The 21,279-nt window shown below is 36.4% G+C and overlaps 1 protein-coding gene across 1 annotated transcript; it reads left to right on the top strand.

The window, feature by feature from the left end:
- Positions 1 to 1,488: 1,488 nt before the first annotated feature.
- On the top strand, positions 1,489 to 16,682 carry SEPTIN3 (septin 3; the record flags this gene model as incomplete). The annotated part of the gene is made up of 9 exons (XM_081331871.1): positions 1,489 to 1,669; positions 3,439 to 3,567; positions 6,783 to 6,864; positions 8,274 to 8,411; positions 10,824 to 10,941; positions 11,061 to 11,156; positions 12,904 to 13,003; positions 14,404 to 14,455; positions 16,547 to 16,682. The coding sequence occupies exons 1-9, from the start codon at positions 1,507 to 1,509 to the stop codon at positions 16,680 to 16,682; spliced, it is 1,014 nt and encodes a 337-aa protein (XP_081187997.1). The 5' UTR covers positions 1,489 to 1,506.
- Between the last annotated feature and the right edge of the window lie 4,597 nt (positions 16,683 to 21,279).

The raw sequence follows: 21,279 nt of genomic DNA, 5'->3' as shown, positions 1-21,279 counted from the left end.
CCTTTTGTGGACACTTTTTACCAAGTGGAATCCATTCTATGACTGCCTAAGTTCATCTGCCATCAGTTCTTATTATGTGGCCAGAAGTAACCACTTCATTCTACAGAAAAGAATGGAAATGCTATGTTAACATATTATTTCAACATTTTGTGAAAATGACTAAAACTGACAATAAATATCTTGTACAAGTTTCATTACAGAGTGCCATTGCCACTGTGGTATTTGAAATCGATGTTTTTCTTTTTATATAGCATGTTTCATACTTTTTTTAATTTTCACTAGATGGTACTTGGACACGACATATTGCTATTTGTAGTGAAGTTCAGATATCACCCTTTTGGGGACTAGATTGGCTGAACCACTTACTAGTTCTTACCTTCATCAGTCCCACTGGATGGAGTCTGATGGTTGGTGTTTTTCATTCTGCTACATGCTAGGACCATCCAGAGGTGCCTCCAAATATGAAAAAAAATAGGGTATGTGTATTGTCTGAATTAGTCCTTAATCTGTACTACTTTCCCACTTAGAAGAGCCCAAATACAGACATTCTGATAAAGAGAAATGGGTCTTTGGTGAGAGGAGTTATTCCATTTTACTATAAAGCAGAAACAGATTTAGTAATTTAATGGCAATCATTGACAGGTGCCTGAACCAAATACAAAATTTCCCCCAAGCATGAATCTCATGGACATCTCACTAGCAAACCTTAAGTTGAAAATAGATATATTACAAAAAATCCAGCAAGTGAACTCTTTTTCCTTTCACACAAACCAACAAACAAACAAACAAACAAGCCCTATGCATATTGGGCTAGGGACTGATTATTTTCTTTATACAGTACCCATGTGGTTTAATGTGGAGAATGTTGGTTTCTCTGGAGATACAAGGGGAATGAATCTTTGGGCTATTTAGTCTGTTGACTCTTTATCCATTTGAAAGCTTTTCCAGCTTTAAGCTTCTGAACTCCTGGATGGAAAGGAAACTGGTTTATAAAATCTCTAATCTGATTTAACTGGTTCTTCTGGTTTGGCCATGGTGGCAGCCTAATCTAATTGCATTTTCCATGGCTCTTGGGTGACAGATTCCCCTTCTTCTTTACCTGTCTTGGACCAGAAAAAGAGGAAAGGAGAGGGAGGGGGAAAGGGATTTCCATCAGCGACTGAAGGGGGAAGGCAGTATTTGCTACAGTACATAAAAACTAATCAGAAATAGGGTATTTTCCACAGTGAAATCAAAATCAATAGGTGAACTGAATAGCACCATTTGAACTGGCACTTAATGTACAGCAAGAAAAAAGACTGCCTTCCTGATGTCCTAGGGCAGCCAAAGGGCAATATCATGTATTCCTGCAAAATATGTCAAAGGCCCATACTCAAGACAGGGCAAACTGGTCAGGAATATCAACCCCAAGAACTAGTGCTTATATTCAACTTGCTTTGGGGACATAATTTATTCTTCATTTTCCTTCTATTTGCAGGCTCAGCAGATACCAAGTCTGAAGCAGTCATGTCTGAATTGGTACCAGAGCCACGGCAAAAGCCAGTAGTACCAATGAAACCTGTCAGTATTAATTCCAACCTACTGGGTTACATTGGGATTGATACTATCATAGAGCAAATGCGGAAGAAGACCATGAAAACTGGATTTGACTTCAACATCATGGTTGTAGGTAGGAAAGAAAGGCTTGGGGTAGGAGAGACTTCATCTAGGTACTTTCTTTGAAGTTGCCTTGCAGCATTTCCTACAAGCATGAGTATTTCCTTGAGGCTCTACTTCTGCTCCTGATTGCTGCCCTACCAAGCAAGTATCTCATCCTAAATAGTTCTTTCTTTTGACCTAGCATTTTCTCTCATGGCAATCAGTAATCAAACTTCAACCAGTCTCTGCCTGGATGAATATCCTCCAAACAAATTGATGCCATGGCTGCTTCCATGTGACAGTTTTAAACTGCTTGTTTCTGTGCTTAAATCAGTTGGAAATGACATTGACAAAAGTGTTGGCCAGACAATAATCACAGACCCTGATTGATAGATTCCCTTGCTTTTTCCCCCGTTATCCATGCCAAGAAAGCAAGCAGCTTTACTTTTGGAGGGGTGGTGGTGGTGGTGAAGAACAATGTGGCTTTTATATGAGCTGCCTCCATTGATTCCTTCTTGTGCTTGACATTTTCTCATCCAGCACAAGAAAAATTCAGTTTTACTGTTCTTCCTGATACTTATGACAGAGGAGGAACTTGGCAGAACATTTGTCAACTTCACCTGATTAAGGAAAAGAAAATTGTAAAAAAACTAAAAACATAGTATCAGACCACTCCAGCCTTTCTGTCCATTCATTAAGCAGTCCAGCATTTTACCAGTCCATCAGTGAAAATCCTTTCAGAACAGGGGGCAGGCAGCCTTGTGGCCAGGCTAACACAGACATGGATATCAGTGAGCAGAAAAGAGGTGTTTCTACCACAATGCATGGTAACCAACTGGAGCAGAAGTATTTGCCTATAGTGAAATGTTGTGCTGCAGACAGACAGCTAAAATCCACTTGTAGAGGCATAAACAAAAAAAACAAAACTTTTGAGGTATAGTTGCTTTCACAGTGGACTTGGGTTGCTTGGACAAAGTTACCTGTTTCTTTTAACAAAAAGCAGGGGGGAGACATTCTCACATTAGGCAAGGAGGATGTGTAAATGAGCTTTACAGCTCCCAAACTCCATAGCCAGCATGGGCAACAGCAGTTCTGATTCCAACATGTCTGGAAGGTACCAAGTTGAGAAAGGCTGCCAGCATTTCTTTATTATGTTTTAAATCTACCCAATGGTCCTTTTTTCACTAGTTTACCATCCAGATTTTGCTGTGACACGTAAAAAGAGATGCTGCCATACAATAGGTTGTCTGGATTATTCATTCTTTTGCATGCTTAGTTCCTTGATAACTAAGTTATTGTTTTCACATATTTCAGACAGGTAGTTGGTCAAAATCTGATTAATGGTTAAAATATCCAGTTGGCCAGTAACCTAAACGAGGAGTGTAGCTAAATCTTCCCACATGCTCAGGATACACCCCAAATCACACATTGCAATAATGGTCCATTCCAGGCAGCTGTATAAATTGTGTGTGTGTGTGTGTGTGTGTGTGTGTGTGTGTGTATGTGTATTCTTAGGCCCATGCTGACTGGCCTAAGCAAGATAAACCTTTTCTTTTATGAAGGATTGGTGTAAGATTATTACTATTTTAACTCAGAGCTGAGACAAGATATGGCCTATGTTGTGTGATCAATGAGGAACACTGGGATTGATGGAGGTATACCTTGCAAGTGAAAAAAGAGCCATTAAAAGGAGCTCCCTGGGAGGATTTGAAGTCAAAGCAGTAGTAATAAAAAAAATACAGTAGCAATTAACACTAGCCAAAGATTTATTTTATACTGTTTGTATGTTGTTTCTCCTAGGCCAAAGTGGACTTGGAAAATCAACACTGGTGAACACACTGTTCAAATCCCAAGTAAGCAGGAAGTCTTCAGGCTGGAACCGTGACGAGAAGATCCCTAAGACTGTAGAAATCAAGGCTATTGGGCATGGTAAAAGCCAGTTCTTCTTAGTATGCAGATAAACTGTGGCTTATTATGACAGGCTTTTAAGCCATTTCTTTATTAATTACAAAAAGAATTAGGGTCAGGGCAGCACAGCTTTCAAAAGAAGAACTGAAATAGAACTCCTTGCTTTTTCTTCATCCAGTAATTTGGGCTCTCTCTCCCAGGAGAATGACAAGAATCTGAAAGAATCTGCTGTGCTGTTCCAGTTCTAGGGAGTGGGGTGCTCAGTTATTTTTTTTAAAGAATTATCTCTTTGAAAAAATATATAAAATGTGACGATAGATGTAGGGCCAGTTGCAGGGGAAATACTAGGCTAAATAGATGCAAAGTTTGCTGGTAGTCTGACAGACAAAACAGTAGTTTTGCTGGGGTAGATATGCAGTGGCAGAATTTGAAAATGTGAAAAGCAACTTACCTACTTACTAAAAGGAGATCTCACTGCACTCACTTCCCTTGCTCAACTATCTATAACACAAAACTATAAGTAAAACAACCATGCTTCCCATGTTACTGACATAAAGGGTATATAATAACGGAAGGGATAGTGATGCTGTGATACTGGCCTCACCTTTTTGCACCCATTTCTGGAGTAACACAGAATAGACTGGGATATTATATTTGACTTCTGGAAAGTGTGTGTGTCTGTGTGTAATATATCCTAAGATGGTAAAGTATGTATGTATGTGTGTGTATACACACACAGACACACACACACATTATATATATATATATATATATATATATATATATATATATATATATATATATATATATATATATATATATATATATATATATATATATATATATATATATATATATATATATATATATATATATATATATATATATATATATATATATATATATATATATATATATATATATATATAAACAAACGTTCAAACACCAGGATAAGATAAAACCAAAACAGTTTAATAAAATCGAGCTTTCGTTGGCCAACTGCCAACATCGTCAGGATAGAATTGCTGGAGAGGCAGAACCACATTTATATCACTGGCGCTTTTGCGCTCTATTCATGGAACACGTCACAGGTCTATTTGCCTCCATCAGCTGTATTGTCTCGAACTGCTTTGCAGTTGTTCTCACGGAGTGCGACTGCCTCTGGGTGCTAGCTGTCGAGGGGGAATCGCTGCCTGTTCTTCTGATCGCGATCGACGCCCTCGTCATTGCGCATGTCCTCATGCCAAACGTCCTTAGGGATTGCTCCTCCCCCTTTTTGCTTATTGCAATGCAATGTTGTTGTGTAACCATGTGATCCAGATCTCGGCTCGACGATATACTCCGTGAGTGTTCGCGTTGCCTGCGCCGTTCTTCTTCCAACTCCTATGGGGTTGATATGCAGGGAGCAGGTCTATATGGCGGTTAATTGAGGAACGGTCCGAAAACCAGGCTTCTTTAAATAATTGGCCGCCCTTGGTGTTATCTTGGGCAATCACCTCAGCCCCCACCAAATCGAAGGTATGATTGTGTGTAGCCATGTGCGCCCACACCTACGAATGTTGTTCCTGTCTTTTAACTGCAAGCTCGTGTTCATGCATCCTAGTCCCCAACCGTTTTGCCGTCTCCCCAATATAGTTGGCCAATGAAAGCTCGATTTTATTAAACTGTTTTGGTTTTATCTTATCCCGGTGTTCGAACGTTTGTTTTAAAACCTTGCCATCTTAGGGTATATATATATATGTGTGTGTGTGTGTGTGTGTGTAGTACTCCAGTGTTATTGACACGCCATATTTTCATTTGTGAAAGTGTCAATACTATACATTAATCACAATGGTGTAATTATTATATACTAGGGAACCTTTGAGGTAAAATAGCTTTGAAAGCACTGATATATCTGAAAGACCTCATTTATACAACTCTGAAAGGTTGATCCAGTCCAGTATACCATCCCTATTACTTATTCCACCCATCCTTGCAGGACATATTCAGAAATATACAGTATTATTCAGGTATAATCCTAGCTGCATACAATTTTATACATACTGTGGTTGTACAGAGATGGACTGTCCCTATATGGATAAATGGAAGTGGCATGGCTGAATCCATCCAATCAGATGACCTTTGAACCATTGTTATTATTGGTCAAGATTATTTCCTGGTGCCAAGAACTAAACAGAGTCTTACTTGGGCTATATTTGGATTATAAGTAATCTTCTAGTTGAAGGACATATCAACTAGATATTGCCTTCTAGTCCATACCAGTCAAGGATTACAGATATTGTAAATAAATACAATATAATCAGAGTATTTAATTTATTAATATATGTCAAACATAAATAGGCTTCCCTGTGAATATGGATTTATTTGTTGTTGTTGTTAGCTGCGAAGTCGTGTCCAACCCATCGCGACCCTATGGACAACATTCCTCCAGGCCTTCCTGTCTTCTACCATCTTCTGGAGTCCATTTAAGCTCACGCCTACTGCTTCAGTGACTCCATCCAGCCACCTCATTCTCTGTCGTCCCCTTCTTCTATTGCCCTCGATCTTTCCCAGCATTAGGCTCTTCTCCAGTGAGTCCTTCCTTCTCATTAGGTGGCCAAAGGATTTGAGTTTTAGCTTCAGGATCTGGCCTTCTAAAGAACAGTCAGGATTGATCTCCTCTAGGACTGACCGGTTTGATCGCCTTGCAGTCCAAGGGACTCGCAGGAGTCTTCTCCAGCACCACAGTTCAAAGGCCTCAATTCTTTGGCGCTCAGCCTTTCTTAAGGTCCAACTTTCACTGCCATACATTGCAACTGGGAAGACCATAGCCTTGACTATACGCACTTTTGTTGACAGGGTGATGTCTCTGCTTTTTAGTGTGCTGTCTAGATTTGCCATGGCTTTCCTCCCCAGGAGCAAGCGTCTTTTAATTTCTTGGCTACAGTCCCCATCTGCAGTGATCTTGGAGCCCAGGAAAACAAAATCTGTCACTACCTCCATTTCTTCCCCTGGATTTATTTACTCCTGTCTTATTCACCTAGGGATGGTTGCAAATGTTTCACTCATGATCCACTACATGCTTTCTCCACTCACTAAAAATATATACTTGGAGAAGTAATTATTTCTAAAGGGCTATAAAACTCTTAGTTCTTTTTGTCCTCTAGAAAGATCTTCATGCCCTAATTATATTGATAGAGAGAGAAACAGAGGGAGATTACTTTTGAAGGCAAGTAACAGCAACATTCTTCCCCCAGTTATTGAAGAATGCGGTGTCAAAATGAAGCTGACCGTTATTGACACCCCTGGATTTGGTGACCAGATCAATAATGAAAATTGGTAAGTATTTTCTGATATAAGTAGAGAAGTGGGTAGGATTTAAATATAGTGGAATTCTTATTTGCAAACTCTGATTAATACACACACACACACATAAAAATTTTCAGAAATAGCATACAGCAATATAGTATGTGCCTTGTACTCCAAGTTACTTCAAACTACAGTTTTGATGATATGATGACATTTACTAAACAAATGCCAACAGGAATGTTTTAATACAGGTAGTCCTCAAACTATGAGTGTTCATTTAGTAACGATTCAAAGTTATGACGCCTTCAGAAAAAAGTGACTTATAACCTGTCCCCAAATTTACAACTGTTGCACCTCCACTGCAGTCACATGATTACAATTCAGGCACTTGACAACCAGCTCGCATTTATAATGGTTGCGGTATCCTGTGCTCAGAATCATTATTTGCAACCTTCCCAGCTGACTTCTGATAAGGAAAATAAATGGGGAAGCCAGATTTGCTTAATGACCATGTGTTTCATTTAACAACCAAAGTAAAATGGTCATAAAATCAAGTCCAGTCCCAATTGTGGTTGCAAGTCAAGGACTATCTGTAATCTCGTATTGGTTAAATTATTTTTAACAACTGATTTACTGATCACATGAGGTTAAGGAGGTTAATTTCCCCCTAAATGGTCGTACTAGTAGAATTACAAAAACCCTTTAGTGTGGCTTACTATGCTGTCAGTATGAAGAGCAGTTGGGAAACTGTTTGTATTTCAAAGTTGTAGTGGATTAGAGACTTGATATCTCTGAGGAAAACTCCTACCACTATAAGCATCATTGCAAATTCTAGAATGGTTCCCTATTCCCTGGGAACACTGTACTGCTAAATGACAAAATGGACATCCTGCATAAAGGACATGTTTTTCAATATGAAAAATATGTGTCATCCCAGAGACCCAAGCTGCAAAGGAATTTTAAATTTCCTCAATATACATGAAAATATCACAAATAATTTCAGAGAACGTACAACATTTACCATTAGTACATTTTAGCCATTTTACTAATTTCATATTCTATTTATTCCATGACCTATAAAATTATCCAGCTATTTTTTATGCTACATGATTTGTTTTGTGACTCATAAAGCATGTTCCATACACGATATATACAGTACCTCAGTAATTTGTTATAATTGTGGAAATCTGGTGACAGTTGCAAAATACAAAGATTCTAAAATCTAAATCTAAAATCATATTAGCAGCATCCCAACTTCATTTTGTAATATCAGTTAGATCAGAATGTCAGATTATTTGGCTATAAAATGGACCCTGCCAAAAATCATTTCGGTCCTGTATAATTGCCTGTGGTTTGTTTCCTCCCCAAAACCTATTAGCACATGTCAGAATAAGAAATAAAAAGATTGTCTGTCTGCTTCTTCTCTTCTGCTTGCTTAGCTGGGAGCCCATTGAAAAATACATCAATGAACAATATGAGAAATTCCTGAAGGAAGAGGTGAATATTGCCAGAAAGAAACGAATCCCAGATACAAGAGTCCACTGTTGCCTCTACTTTATCTCTCCCACAGGCCACTCGTATGTATCTCTCCTAGTTCTGGGGCTGGTCCATAAGATGAAGAGAGGGGAATTAGGATTGTTACTGATAGGTTTTATTTATGGGAGGAAAAAATACCCTCTTCGGACTAGCAGGATGCGAGAATAAATTCCCCTTGTAACTTCTGCAGCACAGATTTCATGGTAATATTTCTTCCAAAGGCCCAAAGAAGAGAGTGGTAAGCTTTACCCAAAGCAAAATCCATGCTTGAGACATGTTACATCTCTATACCTAATCATGCATATGAAGACCTAGAAGAGCTATTCCTATTTATTATAATTATTATATACAAGTTTCCAGGACAGTAGATAGATAGATAGATAGATAGATAGATAGATAGATAGATAGATAGATAGATAGATAGATAGATAGATAGATGATAGATAGATAGATAGATAGATATAGATATATATAGATATATATACACATATACATATACATATATACACACACACACACATATATACACACACATACAAATTTTATTGATTTTTTAAATATTTATATATACATGTATTTATGAAGCAATATGGTGGTTGGGTAGTTCAAAATAACAAATAACAAGTTGTAAATAGTTCAGGTTGCATCAACAGGGATTCCCTCTCTGATTCCCTTAGTTATCACATAGTCAAAATAGTCAAGTTAATACACTTCTAGTTGTAACCTAGTCAATTAACAAAATTTTCAATATATTTTCACTAATACATATCAATATCCTGTTTTTAAATTTTATCTAATTGCAATAGAATATACTAGAATAGCCTATATATACAAAAGAAAGCTTAATTTTTGGGTAACCCACAATTCCCTATTTCAATAAAGAATAATTCTCTTGTCTACAAAACTTACATTGTTCATTACAAAATATTCTTATGTTTTACCATTAAAGTCTAGTTTTCATCTTAACAAATCGCCAATTATTAGAAAGATATTTTTTGTCTTAACCGTTCAACAGTTATTAAAATACTATCTTTTATATATAAAATTCTAGATTCTATAATATAGTTCAAAAGTAGTAACTAATATATTCTATAAGTCGTCTTAACTGTACATCAATTGTTAAAATACTATCTTTTGATATATCATTCTAAATTCTATAATATAGTTCAGAATTATATTCTAAAAGCTTACTTTTGTTTTCCCTTACAGATCTAAAACCTAAATGTAAAATCAGTTATATTTTTTAGAGATTCCCCTTAATCCATTGAAAAATATTTTTGTACTCTATCTTTAGGAATCCCAAAAAAGAAAAAAATTCAGTTTTTTAAATCTAACTCTTGCCTTCCTTTTGTGCCAATCAGGCTTCCCTTTTGGCATCTTTAAATTCTCAAATGTATCTCCCTTTCTTCCTATACCGCTTATTTGAATCCAGGGAGCGTATCCAAATATCAATTTTGCAAGGAAAATGTCCCCTTTGTAACCATTGTAGTTTTGCTTTGATAATTCAGTTTTTGATGATTGATGTAATATAATTGTCATTATATCAGTCAAGTCTTTTTCTTCTTCCAATTCTATCTGGGTTAGGTAGAAAGTAGTAGCTAGTGTTATAGCTGTCGTTTCATTAGTTGAACTCTCAATATAGTGTATTTGAAGGCTGGTTCATATATAAATTTTTCAAAATTCAAGTATACAGTACTGTAAGTGAACACAGTGTTTCTAGATATTTAATATGAATATATTAATATGTGTGATCACACAAATGTAATTATTTTACCAGCTCTATCTATACTCTTTAGTAACTGCTATCAGTTATGCTTGCCAACAAGAGTGGTACTTGGTAAAACAGGCATTTATGTAATCTTTATATTTAGCACTTTACCTCAAGGTCGCTGAGATTTTTTGTTTATTTTATGTTCCATGAAGTTTTAGTGTCTAGAATTTATTTCTTTTTCTTTCTCTGCTAGTCAAAGTGTCTTCCTGATGGCCATAAATTAATAGGAAAGGACCTGGAGTCACAGATCAACTCGGCTCCTGTATCTTATCCCCCACCTTCCAAACTGGAGCTGAATACATTAGAGCAGGGGTCAGCAACCTGAAACATTGAAAGAGCCACTCAAACCGTTTCCCTCACAAAAGGAAAAACTGGGAGCCGCAAAAAATGTGTGCACATGTGCGTACATGCGCGCATGCGCAGAACAGGGTTTGACTGAAGAGTGGAGCCAAGGCGAGCTATGCACCTACCCTGCATATTTGAATTGATTGGTTGAACTTTTTAAGTCCCACTTTTTTGGGGGGGGACTGCACATGGCAGGGGACTGGGAGCCGCATGTGGCTCCAGAGGGGTTGCAGACCTGTGCATTAGAGGAATTAATTATATTAATTATTATTAAATTATTAAGATGCTTTTTTATAGTAAAGATGGTTATAATTGTCTAATCATCTTCTTCCTGCAGTTTGCGACCTTTGGATATGGAATTTATGAAACATTTGAGCAAAGTAGTAAATATTATTCCAGTTATTGCCAAGGCAGACACCATGACTATGGAAGAAAAGATTGAGTTCAAACAGAGGGTGAGTCTCCCTTGGGAAAGCATCTAGCAAAGCACACAATCCAGATATCTTTCTAGTTTGTGTCAGAAATGCTATCTGCTTGCATAGTCTTTTCAACCTCAAATATTTTTTCTAACCAGGTCCGTAAGGAACTAGAAGTCAATGGAATTGAATTTTATCCCCAGAAAGAGTTTGATGAAGACCTTGAAGACAAAACAGAGAATGACAAAATCAGGGTGCGATGTTTATAATACCAATTGACTTTTTGCAGTAGGTTGTGAGGTAGTTTAACCACTGTTTTTTCATCTTTGGTTTGTTTGATATGAGCTATATGTAGGATGTGCATGTAGTTATTGAGAATATATAAACTATAGATTTTTATAAACTATTATTTTTACTAGAGACTAAATTAGATCATATGTAGCTTTTAGAGACTGAATCCAAAGTTGGAATGTAAGGAATTTTTATCTTTACATACATTTGAAATTTATGCATTTAGTGAGGGAATCTATTTTTAAATACATTTTTTACAAACTTATTTAATTATTGTTGGTTTAGACGTATTTATGTGCTGCCTTTTTATTTATTAGATGCTTAAAGGATCATTAGTATTCAAATGTATTTTCCATTATACATTGCGTGTACTGTGTATAGACCTACTGCACAGAGAGAGAAACTAGCAATGACAGCTCGTATACACATATTATTTTATAACAGTACAGGAGGTTTGGTGAAATGGAAAGAACCAATTCCTGAGTTAGTAATGAAAGCCAGCTGGGTGATTGTGTTACTCTTGGTGCAATCTACCTCACAGGGTTGTTCTTGTGAGGAAACTAGGAGGAGGTTGGATATGTTATTTGTGAAAATAATAAAAGGTGGGAAACAAACAAACAAACAAATAATAAAATCATCCTTACTTTTTTTTTATTAAAGAGTTTTACAAAAAGAAGATTTTACAATATATCCCCAAATCCCCCCCACCCCAAACCCGGCCACTTCCCCCCCCCAGTTCCCAGAGCTAAATACAGGATTATAGTTATAATAATCATATTCTAAATAAAAAATATGCATAATATACAATTAACCAAATTCATAATATGCTTTAACTCCCCTTTAACATAAATACATACAAAGTACCAACAATCAATAACAATATCCCTTTAAAATCTACTCATAAGCTAAATGGAACTTTTTAGTCCCATATTTATTCTGAATATAATCTATCCATCTCCTCCAAACTGAAATATATCTTTCCTGTGAATGATCTTTCAAATAAGCAGAAATCTTAGACATTTCTGCAAGATTCGAAACTTTAAGCACCCATTCTTCTATAGTAGGCAAACTATCCTTCTTCAATATTGTCCCACCAGTAACTGTGCTGCTGTTATCATATTCAACATCAAATTGGTTTCTTTAACATCACAATCTACAACAATACCCAATAAAAACAATTGCGGAGAAAACTTTATCTTTCTCTTAAAAATCTTTTGAATGTTCCACCAAATTTTAATCCAAAAAGCTTTTATATTTTTACAAGTCCACCACATATGAAAATAGGTGGCTTCTAAACTACCACATCTCCAACATTTAGACTGTAAGTTAGGATACATGTTAGACAACTTCTTGGGATCCAGATGCCATCTGTAAAACATTTTATAAAAATTTTCTCTTAAGTTTTGAGCCTGAGTAAATTTAACATTTCTGACCCAAATTATCTCCCAAGTGTCCAACGAAATTGGTTCCTGAATATTTTGTGCCCACTTTATCATACAATCTTTAACTACGGTAATTCCGTTTCCGAATCCAATTCAATTAAAGCACTATATATCCTCTTTATATGTGCACAATTTAAGTCTCTAATTTGTTTTACTAAATTTTGATCTGTAATTGTGATGCCAACCTTTTGATCTAACTTCCACCTAAAATCATCCTTACTTGTACAGTACTAGAAAGAAGCAAATTAATTTCTATGTATAATTTCAGCAGGAAAGTATGCCATTTGCTGTGGTGGGCAGTGACAAAGAATATCAAGTGAATGGGAAAAGAGTCTTAGGTAGAAAAACACCTTGGGGAGTCATTGAAGGTAAATACATCATTATCCTGTAATTTCTGACTGCTCTATTTTTAGATATCACTATATTGCAAATGCTAATAGTAGCAGATAGTCTGCAAATGGTACTAGTTGCATTTTTTGTGAAGATTCTTGCCTATGACCTACAAAAATGTACACTATCTTTCCCCCCTTATTCTATGGGATTCATTAGTTATTCATGATATGGATGAATAAATTGAGGAGAGCTTATCTGAAATACTGAATCATAAAATAGGAAAATATAGCAGTTATTTTCAAGGGTGAATTTTCTGTAAATAACTGTGGGGAGGGGGTGAGCAGGAAAAAGAGAAATCCCATTAGATCAGTTTTTAGTTTGAAATATATAAGAAAAAAATCTCAGTTAATGAATAATAGCTTGATATTAACTCTTAAATGTTTTAAGCACCAGGAAGGATAATATATGATAAATTATAACACTCAGGAAGCTTTTAAAAATGTGAGTCTTTCAGCTTGCATTAGGACACAAAATGAGGACTGGTACCTGAATACATTAGTTTTTATTTTGATGATATATGACACCATAGTTTTACTAGTGTATTCATGCTGGTTGTAATTTCCGATATGTTGTAACTTTTTATATTTAGTGGATTTTTGCTTTGAGTTCATATGGTATTTGTTCATAACCCTCTTAAAGTCATGTTGTAACTGAATTGACAGAAGAATTTATAATAAACAGAGTTGTGGAAAAAATATGAGTGAGAAAACAATCTGGAAAGAGGCAAGTGAAGGTAAATTTCTCCTTCTCACAAATCTCTGCTCCACTTGCTTTCACTTGCTTTTTGTTGATATTTTTGGAACTTTTTGACAGCAGCCCTATATTATTCGGGTGGTTTTCACAATCATCAGAAAAACGTTTTTGATAAACATGAGGGCATAGGCCTATTCTAGGCAGAAGTTGGTGGAAAGGCCCCTTCTTTCTAATCTCCTACCTAGGCCGAGTATTGTTGTTTTAGATCCTGACAGGCATGGAAGACCAGGATCACGTGAGAAGGATCAATTAAGCCGATTTATTGCTAAAAGCCTATATATAAGAATCTTCTCAACTAACATTCAGCACCTGGTTAGTGTTAGATAAAGGATAGTAGCACTCAAGGTAGGGAATGGATTTAGTTTGCTTGGGGTGTAGTGATTCTAGGTTGAAAAGATTCCCTCCCCAGGTTCTGCCATTCCTTCTCTTACAAATCGGAAGGAATTCTTCTGCAATGTTTTATCTAATCCACTACCATTCAGATAATGTGAGAGACCTAAGAATGGCAAGATATCCTCTTACCTTGCTTCAAACAAGGATTGGCCCTCAAGATTTCCATTCAGTTTTGTGATTCTATTACTATATTCTTATACATGATTAATGTAATTTCCTTTATTTACAGTTGAAAATCTCAACCATTGTGAATTTGCTCTGCTACGAGATTTTGTCATTAGGTGAGAATGACTTTTAAAGATGTTGCCTATTCAAATGAAATAAATTACTAAAATAAACTGGAATAAATTACTAAAATAAACTGAAAAAATTAAATAAGCTATTGCCATACTACAGCATTAAAAATGACCATGGTAAAAAAATTATTTCAATTTGGCACCACAGGGGAGAAAGTTTGACTGAGGACTGAGTGGTAAAAAATCCAGTCCTCACCAGCGTTCAGCCATAACTTTGTCTCTAGGGAGATGATACAGTACAGATAGTCCTCAGGTTACGATAGTAATGGAGCCTGCCCAATTCAGGATGAATGTTAAGTGAATTGCCTCATTAACGATCCCCATCCCAATACATTCATTAAACAAACACATACGTTATTAAGTGGAGCATGGGATGCTTCAGGAGTAGGAGAGTCCCTGGGAGGCCTACTGCAAGCACAAACCCACCTGCATCAGGCCTCCCAAGGCCTCTCCCCATCCCGATTTACCCAATGGTCCACTTCCTGCCCCTTGGGGTCCCCACAGCCCTATGGGCCTTCTCTCTTCCCCATTCCGTCACAACTGCACACTTATCCTTCAAAGATCCTCAGAGCTTAGGAGGTCAGGGTAGGAAAGAAGGGCACTCTGTTGCTGGGCCACATGGCAAAATCGAGAAGAAACCCTGCTGGCTTTCTTTTCATTGCTAGCCTTAGCTCCCCCAGCATTAATGATGTGGCTAATGATGGGGTAGCCTTAGCCTTGGCTACCCCATCATTAGCAGTGTTGGGAGAGCTAAGGCTAGCAATGAAAACTGGCAGGATTTTTCTCCTTGGTTGTACCACATGGTCCAGCAATGGCCCAGCAACACAGCGGCCTGTCCTGCTTCTCTACCCCAATTTCTTGAGCTCTGGATATCCTCCAAAGGTAACTGAGTAAACCGAGTGGGGGTGAAAAGTGTGTAGAACTTGGTGGGGGGACAAAGCAGGCCCAGTGCCTGTGGGGACCTGGCAGGGCAGGATGGCGGGGGAGTAGATGAATGGGCATGCTGCAACATCTCTGTGCTCAGAGGTGAATGGCTGCATGCAATGTAACAGGATCATATCTAACTTTGGGAGGTCTATGGTAACTTTGAATAGTCGTTAAATGACCTATCATACCTCAAGGATTATCTATATTTACAACAAAGAACTTGCTAACCCCCTCCCACCTTGCATAGAATGGGAACAAATAAAGTAATAAAAAGGAGAGATGCAAATACTTCTTTTTTCTCAGTTGCTCCCTATTGTCTATAGTTCATTAAGCTGGATAGATTTTTCATGACTATAGGATAAATTTGGAACAAACAAAATACTTCTTCAAATAATAGACACTTAAGAAATGTTCTGCCACAAGATGTGATAATGGCTACAAGGTTAAAAAAGGGTTAGAGAAATTTATCAATCATATATGACAATCCTGAAAGATGAAAATGCAGGAGAATAAGGGAACTACTCAGTCTTCAAACAATTTAAATATAAAAGCTAATATATTTGGATAATTTTGACCATTTGCCATATTAAATAACTGAATAGGAACACATATAAGGAACGGTTGCTGGAATTGGGTATGTCTACTTTAATGAAGAGAAGGACAAGGGGTGACACGATAGCAGTGTTCCAATATCTGAGGGGCTGCCACAAAGAAGAGGGAGTCAAGCTATTCTCCAAAGCACCTGAAGGCAGGACAAGAAGCAATTAATGGAAACTAACCAAAGAGAGAAGCAACCTAGGACTAAGGAGAAATCTTTTGACAGTTAGAACAATTAATCAGTGGAACAACCTGCCTCCAGAAGCTGTGAATGATCCAACTCTGGAAGTTTTAAAGGAGAGACTGGACAGCCATTTGTATGAAATGGTATAGGGTTTCCTGCGAGAGCAGGGGGTTGGACTAGATGACCTCCAAGGTCCCTTCCAACATCATCATCATCATCATCATCATTATTATTATTATTATTATTATTATTATTATTATTATTATTATTATTATTATTATTATTATTTATATGTGCTCCTGTATTTCTGTGTTGTAACAGGATATGCTTTTTGTCTTCTGTTCACCTTTTTTTCCCTTGTTCTCCAGGACCCACCTTCAAGACCTAAAAGAAGTCACTCACAACATCCACTATGAAACTTACAGGGCGAAACGACTGAATGACAATGGGGGACTCCCCCCAGTGACCGCAGAGACAGAAGAAAACCATGAAAGCAATTTGTGAATGATCAATATTGTTATCTGTTGTTTCAGAAACTAACTATTTCTTTCATTCTATCTTTTTATTGAATTCAGGCCTCTCTTAGAAGCGTATGGAATATCCTTCATAAGTGCATGGGGGAAAGAACATGGATATAGATTTCCAACTTTCCTACATGTCCTCAATTTGTTATGGTTCATTGCACAATCAGCCAGATGTTTAGACTGGATTTGGCATTTTTGTCCACGATTATTATTAGTAGTAGTAGTAATAAAAATAATAATAATAATAATAATAATAATAATAATTTTGTACAAGAAGTTCTAGTCTTCCATTGTTTTCCAGTACTCAGTTGTGCATCCTGATTGTGAGAAATGTAAAAAAAAATCCTGGATGTGACACAAACTGTGAAAGCATGTGAAGCGCCTCCAAGGTAGGAAATGAGATCAATTTACTGTAAGCACTGTGGTGAAAACAGAGACACACTTTTAGAGTCAAGCTTTCCAGGTCTGGATACTTTGCATTGTGGTTGATGGTTTGTGTTATAAATTCACTTCTCAATGTAGAAATGTTAAAAGTTAGACTGAGGTTGGGATCCTACAGGCACTTCTGTAATAGTAAGTGTAATGAAATCAGTGGGAGGAATTAGTTGCCAAGTAAGTGAGTTTAGTTAGAATTAATAGGCAGGTGTGGATAACAATGTCAGGTTTTTGACCAATTTCTTTCTAATTATCATAGGAGGTAAACTATTGATAAAAGCTAATCTGGAAATAATCTTTTTTTAGAACAGGGGAAATAACATTTTTAACAGTACCACAATATTCCTTAAATCACCATTATGTACCTCAGATTCATATACACATACTGCCCACTACCTGAAATCTGGCCCATGGTATGGTCAGACCTACCCTAATGAAGTTTTGATATTACAGTAATGGAACAATCCCTCTGGATGTCTGAGGCAGCTGGAAAGCAAAGAATGTAACATTTCCAACTGTGCCTTTTGTCTTCTAACCCAGAGGTCTCCAATCTTTTGGGCACTAGGGACCGGTTACGTAGAGAGAGGTTTTTCTACAGACCGTAGGGGGCGTGGTTTTGTGTGCTGCCTACATCCCGCAGATGGGACTTTCCTTGTGCGGCCCAGTTGATGGCATGCCATGGCCCGGTACCGGTCCACAGACCAGGGGTTGGGGACCCCTGCTCTAACCCACAGACAATGGGAAAGATGCCTATAGCTGTAGCATACTAAGACACTATTCAGGAGGATATTTAAGGCACGTCCTTCTTTTATCCTAAAATGTGTCATTTTAATTCTGACTCAGATCCTTGTAAGTTTGCCTAGATAGTCAGCTTTCATTCAATTGCAAATTGTACTGCTGATTTCCAAACATGGAATTTGGCCAGAGTACTCTAATCTTTAGATTTTCTGCTTTGTTCTCTTTTTGAAACAAAAATAGGTACCCAGTTTATATAGTCAAATGCTGAAAATCTAAATTTGTGGACTACCTACAAAACAGAAGTGACTTGTGAGGATCAGAATTTCACTGCCACATACTGAGCCATCATGTTTGCTGTTTCATGCTGTCTCCCACAATATCATGATTATTAACTAATGTAACCCACTTTTGTGGGGGGGGGAATAGTCCTCTTTCATTTTTAAATGTGCACATCTAAACATCAAAGTCAAATGTTCCTTCTAAGGAGTTTTCCATAATGGAAATTAGCTAACAAAAACATTAAAAAATACAGAGAACAAAAGCAGTTGTTTACAGCTGAATCAGATCCAGTTCTATACTGTTTGTCTTATCTAGCAGTGGATTCCAATCCAATCCTGAAGAAGATAATGATTGAACCCAGAATTCTTTACACAAAGAGTATCTGCTCTGTTGTGCAATTATGGCCTTTCCCTATCATAAAAGATATCACAGAAATATTAAAAATGGAATAAAATTTGTAGCTGGTGTTATATAATTTATTGCTTAATTCAAAGAATTCTAAGTCAACAAACACTAAATTGAAAATCAAAGTTTAATCAGTAAAATTAAAGTTCCATGCATTAAGAATCTCATTAGGGAGGATATTTAATTGGAGCCACAATAGCAGAAATCCACTGGTGTTATATAATTTATTGCTTAATTCAAAGAATTCTAAGTCAACAAACACTAAATTGAAAATCAAAGTTTAATCAGTAAAATTAAAGTTCCATGCATTAAGAATCTCATTAGGGAGGATATTTAATTGGAGCCACAATAGCAGAAATCCACTGAAACCCCTTTTTGAGTTTACAAATTATTAAAATATGATCTGGGATGTGGCAGAAAAGGTCATCACATTATAGAAAAGTTGTCCGTAGATTCATCCATAAAATGTTTTCAGTCCTTCCAAATAGATTTTTGGCTATAGCAACCTGGAAAAATTAACTGCAATATTTTAAGTTCTACAAATACATATACAAACTTTTGCAGTATGTGTAACTATTTTGCATATAACAACTACTTAAAGTAACATACTTAAACAAAGAATAGGTGTTTTGATCTTTTGTTCCCAACTTAGATGTCAAGTCTCCTCTGAGTTAAGAGTAATATGGTTTTCTAAAAAAAAGTATAGAAATAGTTTGTTGATGCCTTCTTTTGAGATTATTTCTTAGTCTGGTTTAGTCCAATGGAATTTAACCTTTTCCCATTAACTCAAAAAAAGAAAACAGAAGTACATTTGGAATCCTTCAAGACATCTTTAGAAGAAGTAGTTGTTTGGACTCTCCATAAAACCTCATGAGACCATAGGAGAATTTAATAGGAAAATGTTTGCTATAATTTTGGATTTATTTCAATAGACCTTGATATACAGTCTAGGTTCACGCATATATTACTGTAAGTTATAATGTGATTTGATTTTGATTTACTATATGATGTGAACTTAGCCATTCTGGACTGTAACATAGTTTGTGATGTTACAGTATGTGGGATCCTAGCCTATTATTGCTTATTCATTACAGTTAATCAAACTGTAACTTAATATGAAATATTAACCCAAATAATATTTGACTGAAGCAACCACTCAAATGTAAGAATGAGAGGGACAAATCTCTGTGTGTGTGTGTGTGTGTGTGTGTGTGTGTGTGTGTGTGCGCGCGCGCATGTGTGTGTGTGTGTGTGAAGAGAGAGGTGGGGGGAGATCACTGGATCCCCTCTACATTTTTGGTAAGTCCATTGAGCGCTGCTTTATAACACAATGTATTACATATAGGAAACTTGCCTAGTCCCCAAAAGCTAAGCAGACTATGACCCCATTGATATTTAATATATAATTAATTACATAAATTAGTATTTAGATGGGAAACTTGCAAAAATTCCCAAAGAGGTCCTTTTTTCTGAATACCGAGGAAGAAGCAAAGGCAAATGATTTCTGAATTATTGCCTAGAAAACAACTTGGATATGTCCATGTAATCATCAGGAGTCAAGACTGAAGGATTTAATTAATACTTTTATTACTAGGAAGACTCATAACTCCCACTTCTAGTTTTGACAAATAGCTAGAGTAGACAATTTCTCTATTTCACATTGCCATAACACTATGAATTTATATGAATTTGCATAAATGGTACTACTCTTCAAAAGATTTGTTTTATAACAAAGGCCTAGTCAGAGAAATACATTTGCATGATAAGGATGCAGGCCTTTCATTTATTTCTGTGAAGAATTTCTTGCTTCTTTAGCTTAGTTTAACCATTGAGAGGCTAGTTTGCTAGTAGGTTATGAATATTCTGAATCAAATGTAGCTTAAGTTTTAGCTGAAATGAATATGATTGTCTGGTCCTGAGCAGGTTTTTGTGAAAGGGTGATTTTCAGCCTTTCCATAACATTGCAAGATACAATTGCATGATGTTTCTGAAAACTTATGTCAAAGCCATGACAAATTAATGACTGCAAGAGAAGAAATGTTTCACTGTAGTTATTCAGAAAATAATTTTATGAGAAGGATTGTCTTAGTATAGCAGCAGTATCCTTTGTCAAATATAAAAAAGATAATACAGCAACTGCATAGTTATTTATTCAGAAGTCCCACTTTAGTTCAATATATTTAAGTGTGAAAACTAATATATTCTAATATAATTGTGGAAATATAAAGCTATGTTATTGGAATGATACTGACTCAGAAACTTGATGTTCAATGGAAGAGGTTATCAGAGAATTCTATAGTATTGTGCTGATTCTCCTAGGCATAAAATTAGAATGACCACACAAAGCATAACATCCCTAGGCATATTACTTCTTTTATCTGCTCGTTTTTAGAACTCTTGGGCACAAGAAACCTAATTAAAGAAATTCTACTGCCCTTTAACATGCATTAGCATTATTGTGCCTACTATGGGAGAATAAACCTCAACAATGGTGCTTTAATTCATGCATCGGCTATTTTTCTATTCACACAAATTCACCTGTGTGCCCTTTTCTCATATTAATATTCAAATTGCTTCTGTCAAATACACATCTATTTAAATATATTAAAATGTTTTGGTGGCCAGTGTTCCTAAGCAACCTTTATCCATCTTTTCTAAAGAGCTCATGTTATACAGTACAAGCAGTCACCACTCATTATATACCCACAGCAAATTTTGTA

Source organism: Vipera berus (assembly GCF_964194415.1).
Source record: "Vipera berus genome assembly, chromosome: 6".
NCBI lineage: Eukaryota > Metazoa > Chordata > Lepidosauria > Squamata > Viperidae > Vipera > Vipera berus.
Note: the sequence above shows the minus strand (reverse complement) of the source record. Positions and strands in the feature narration are given on the sequence as shown.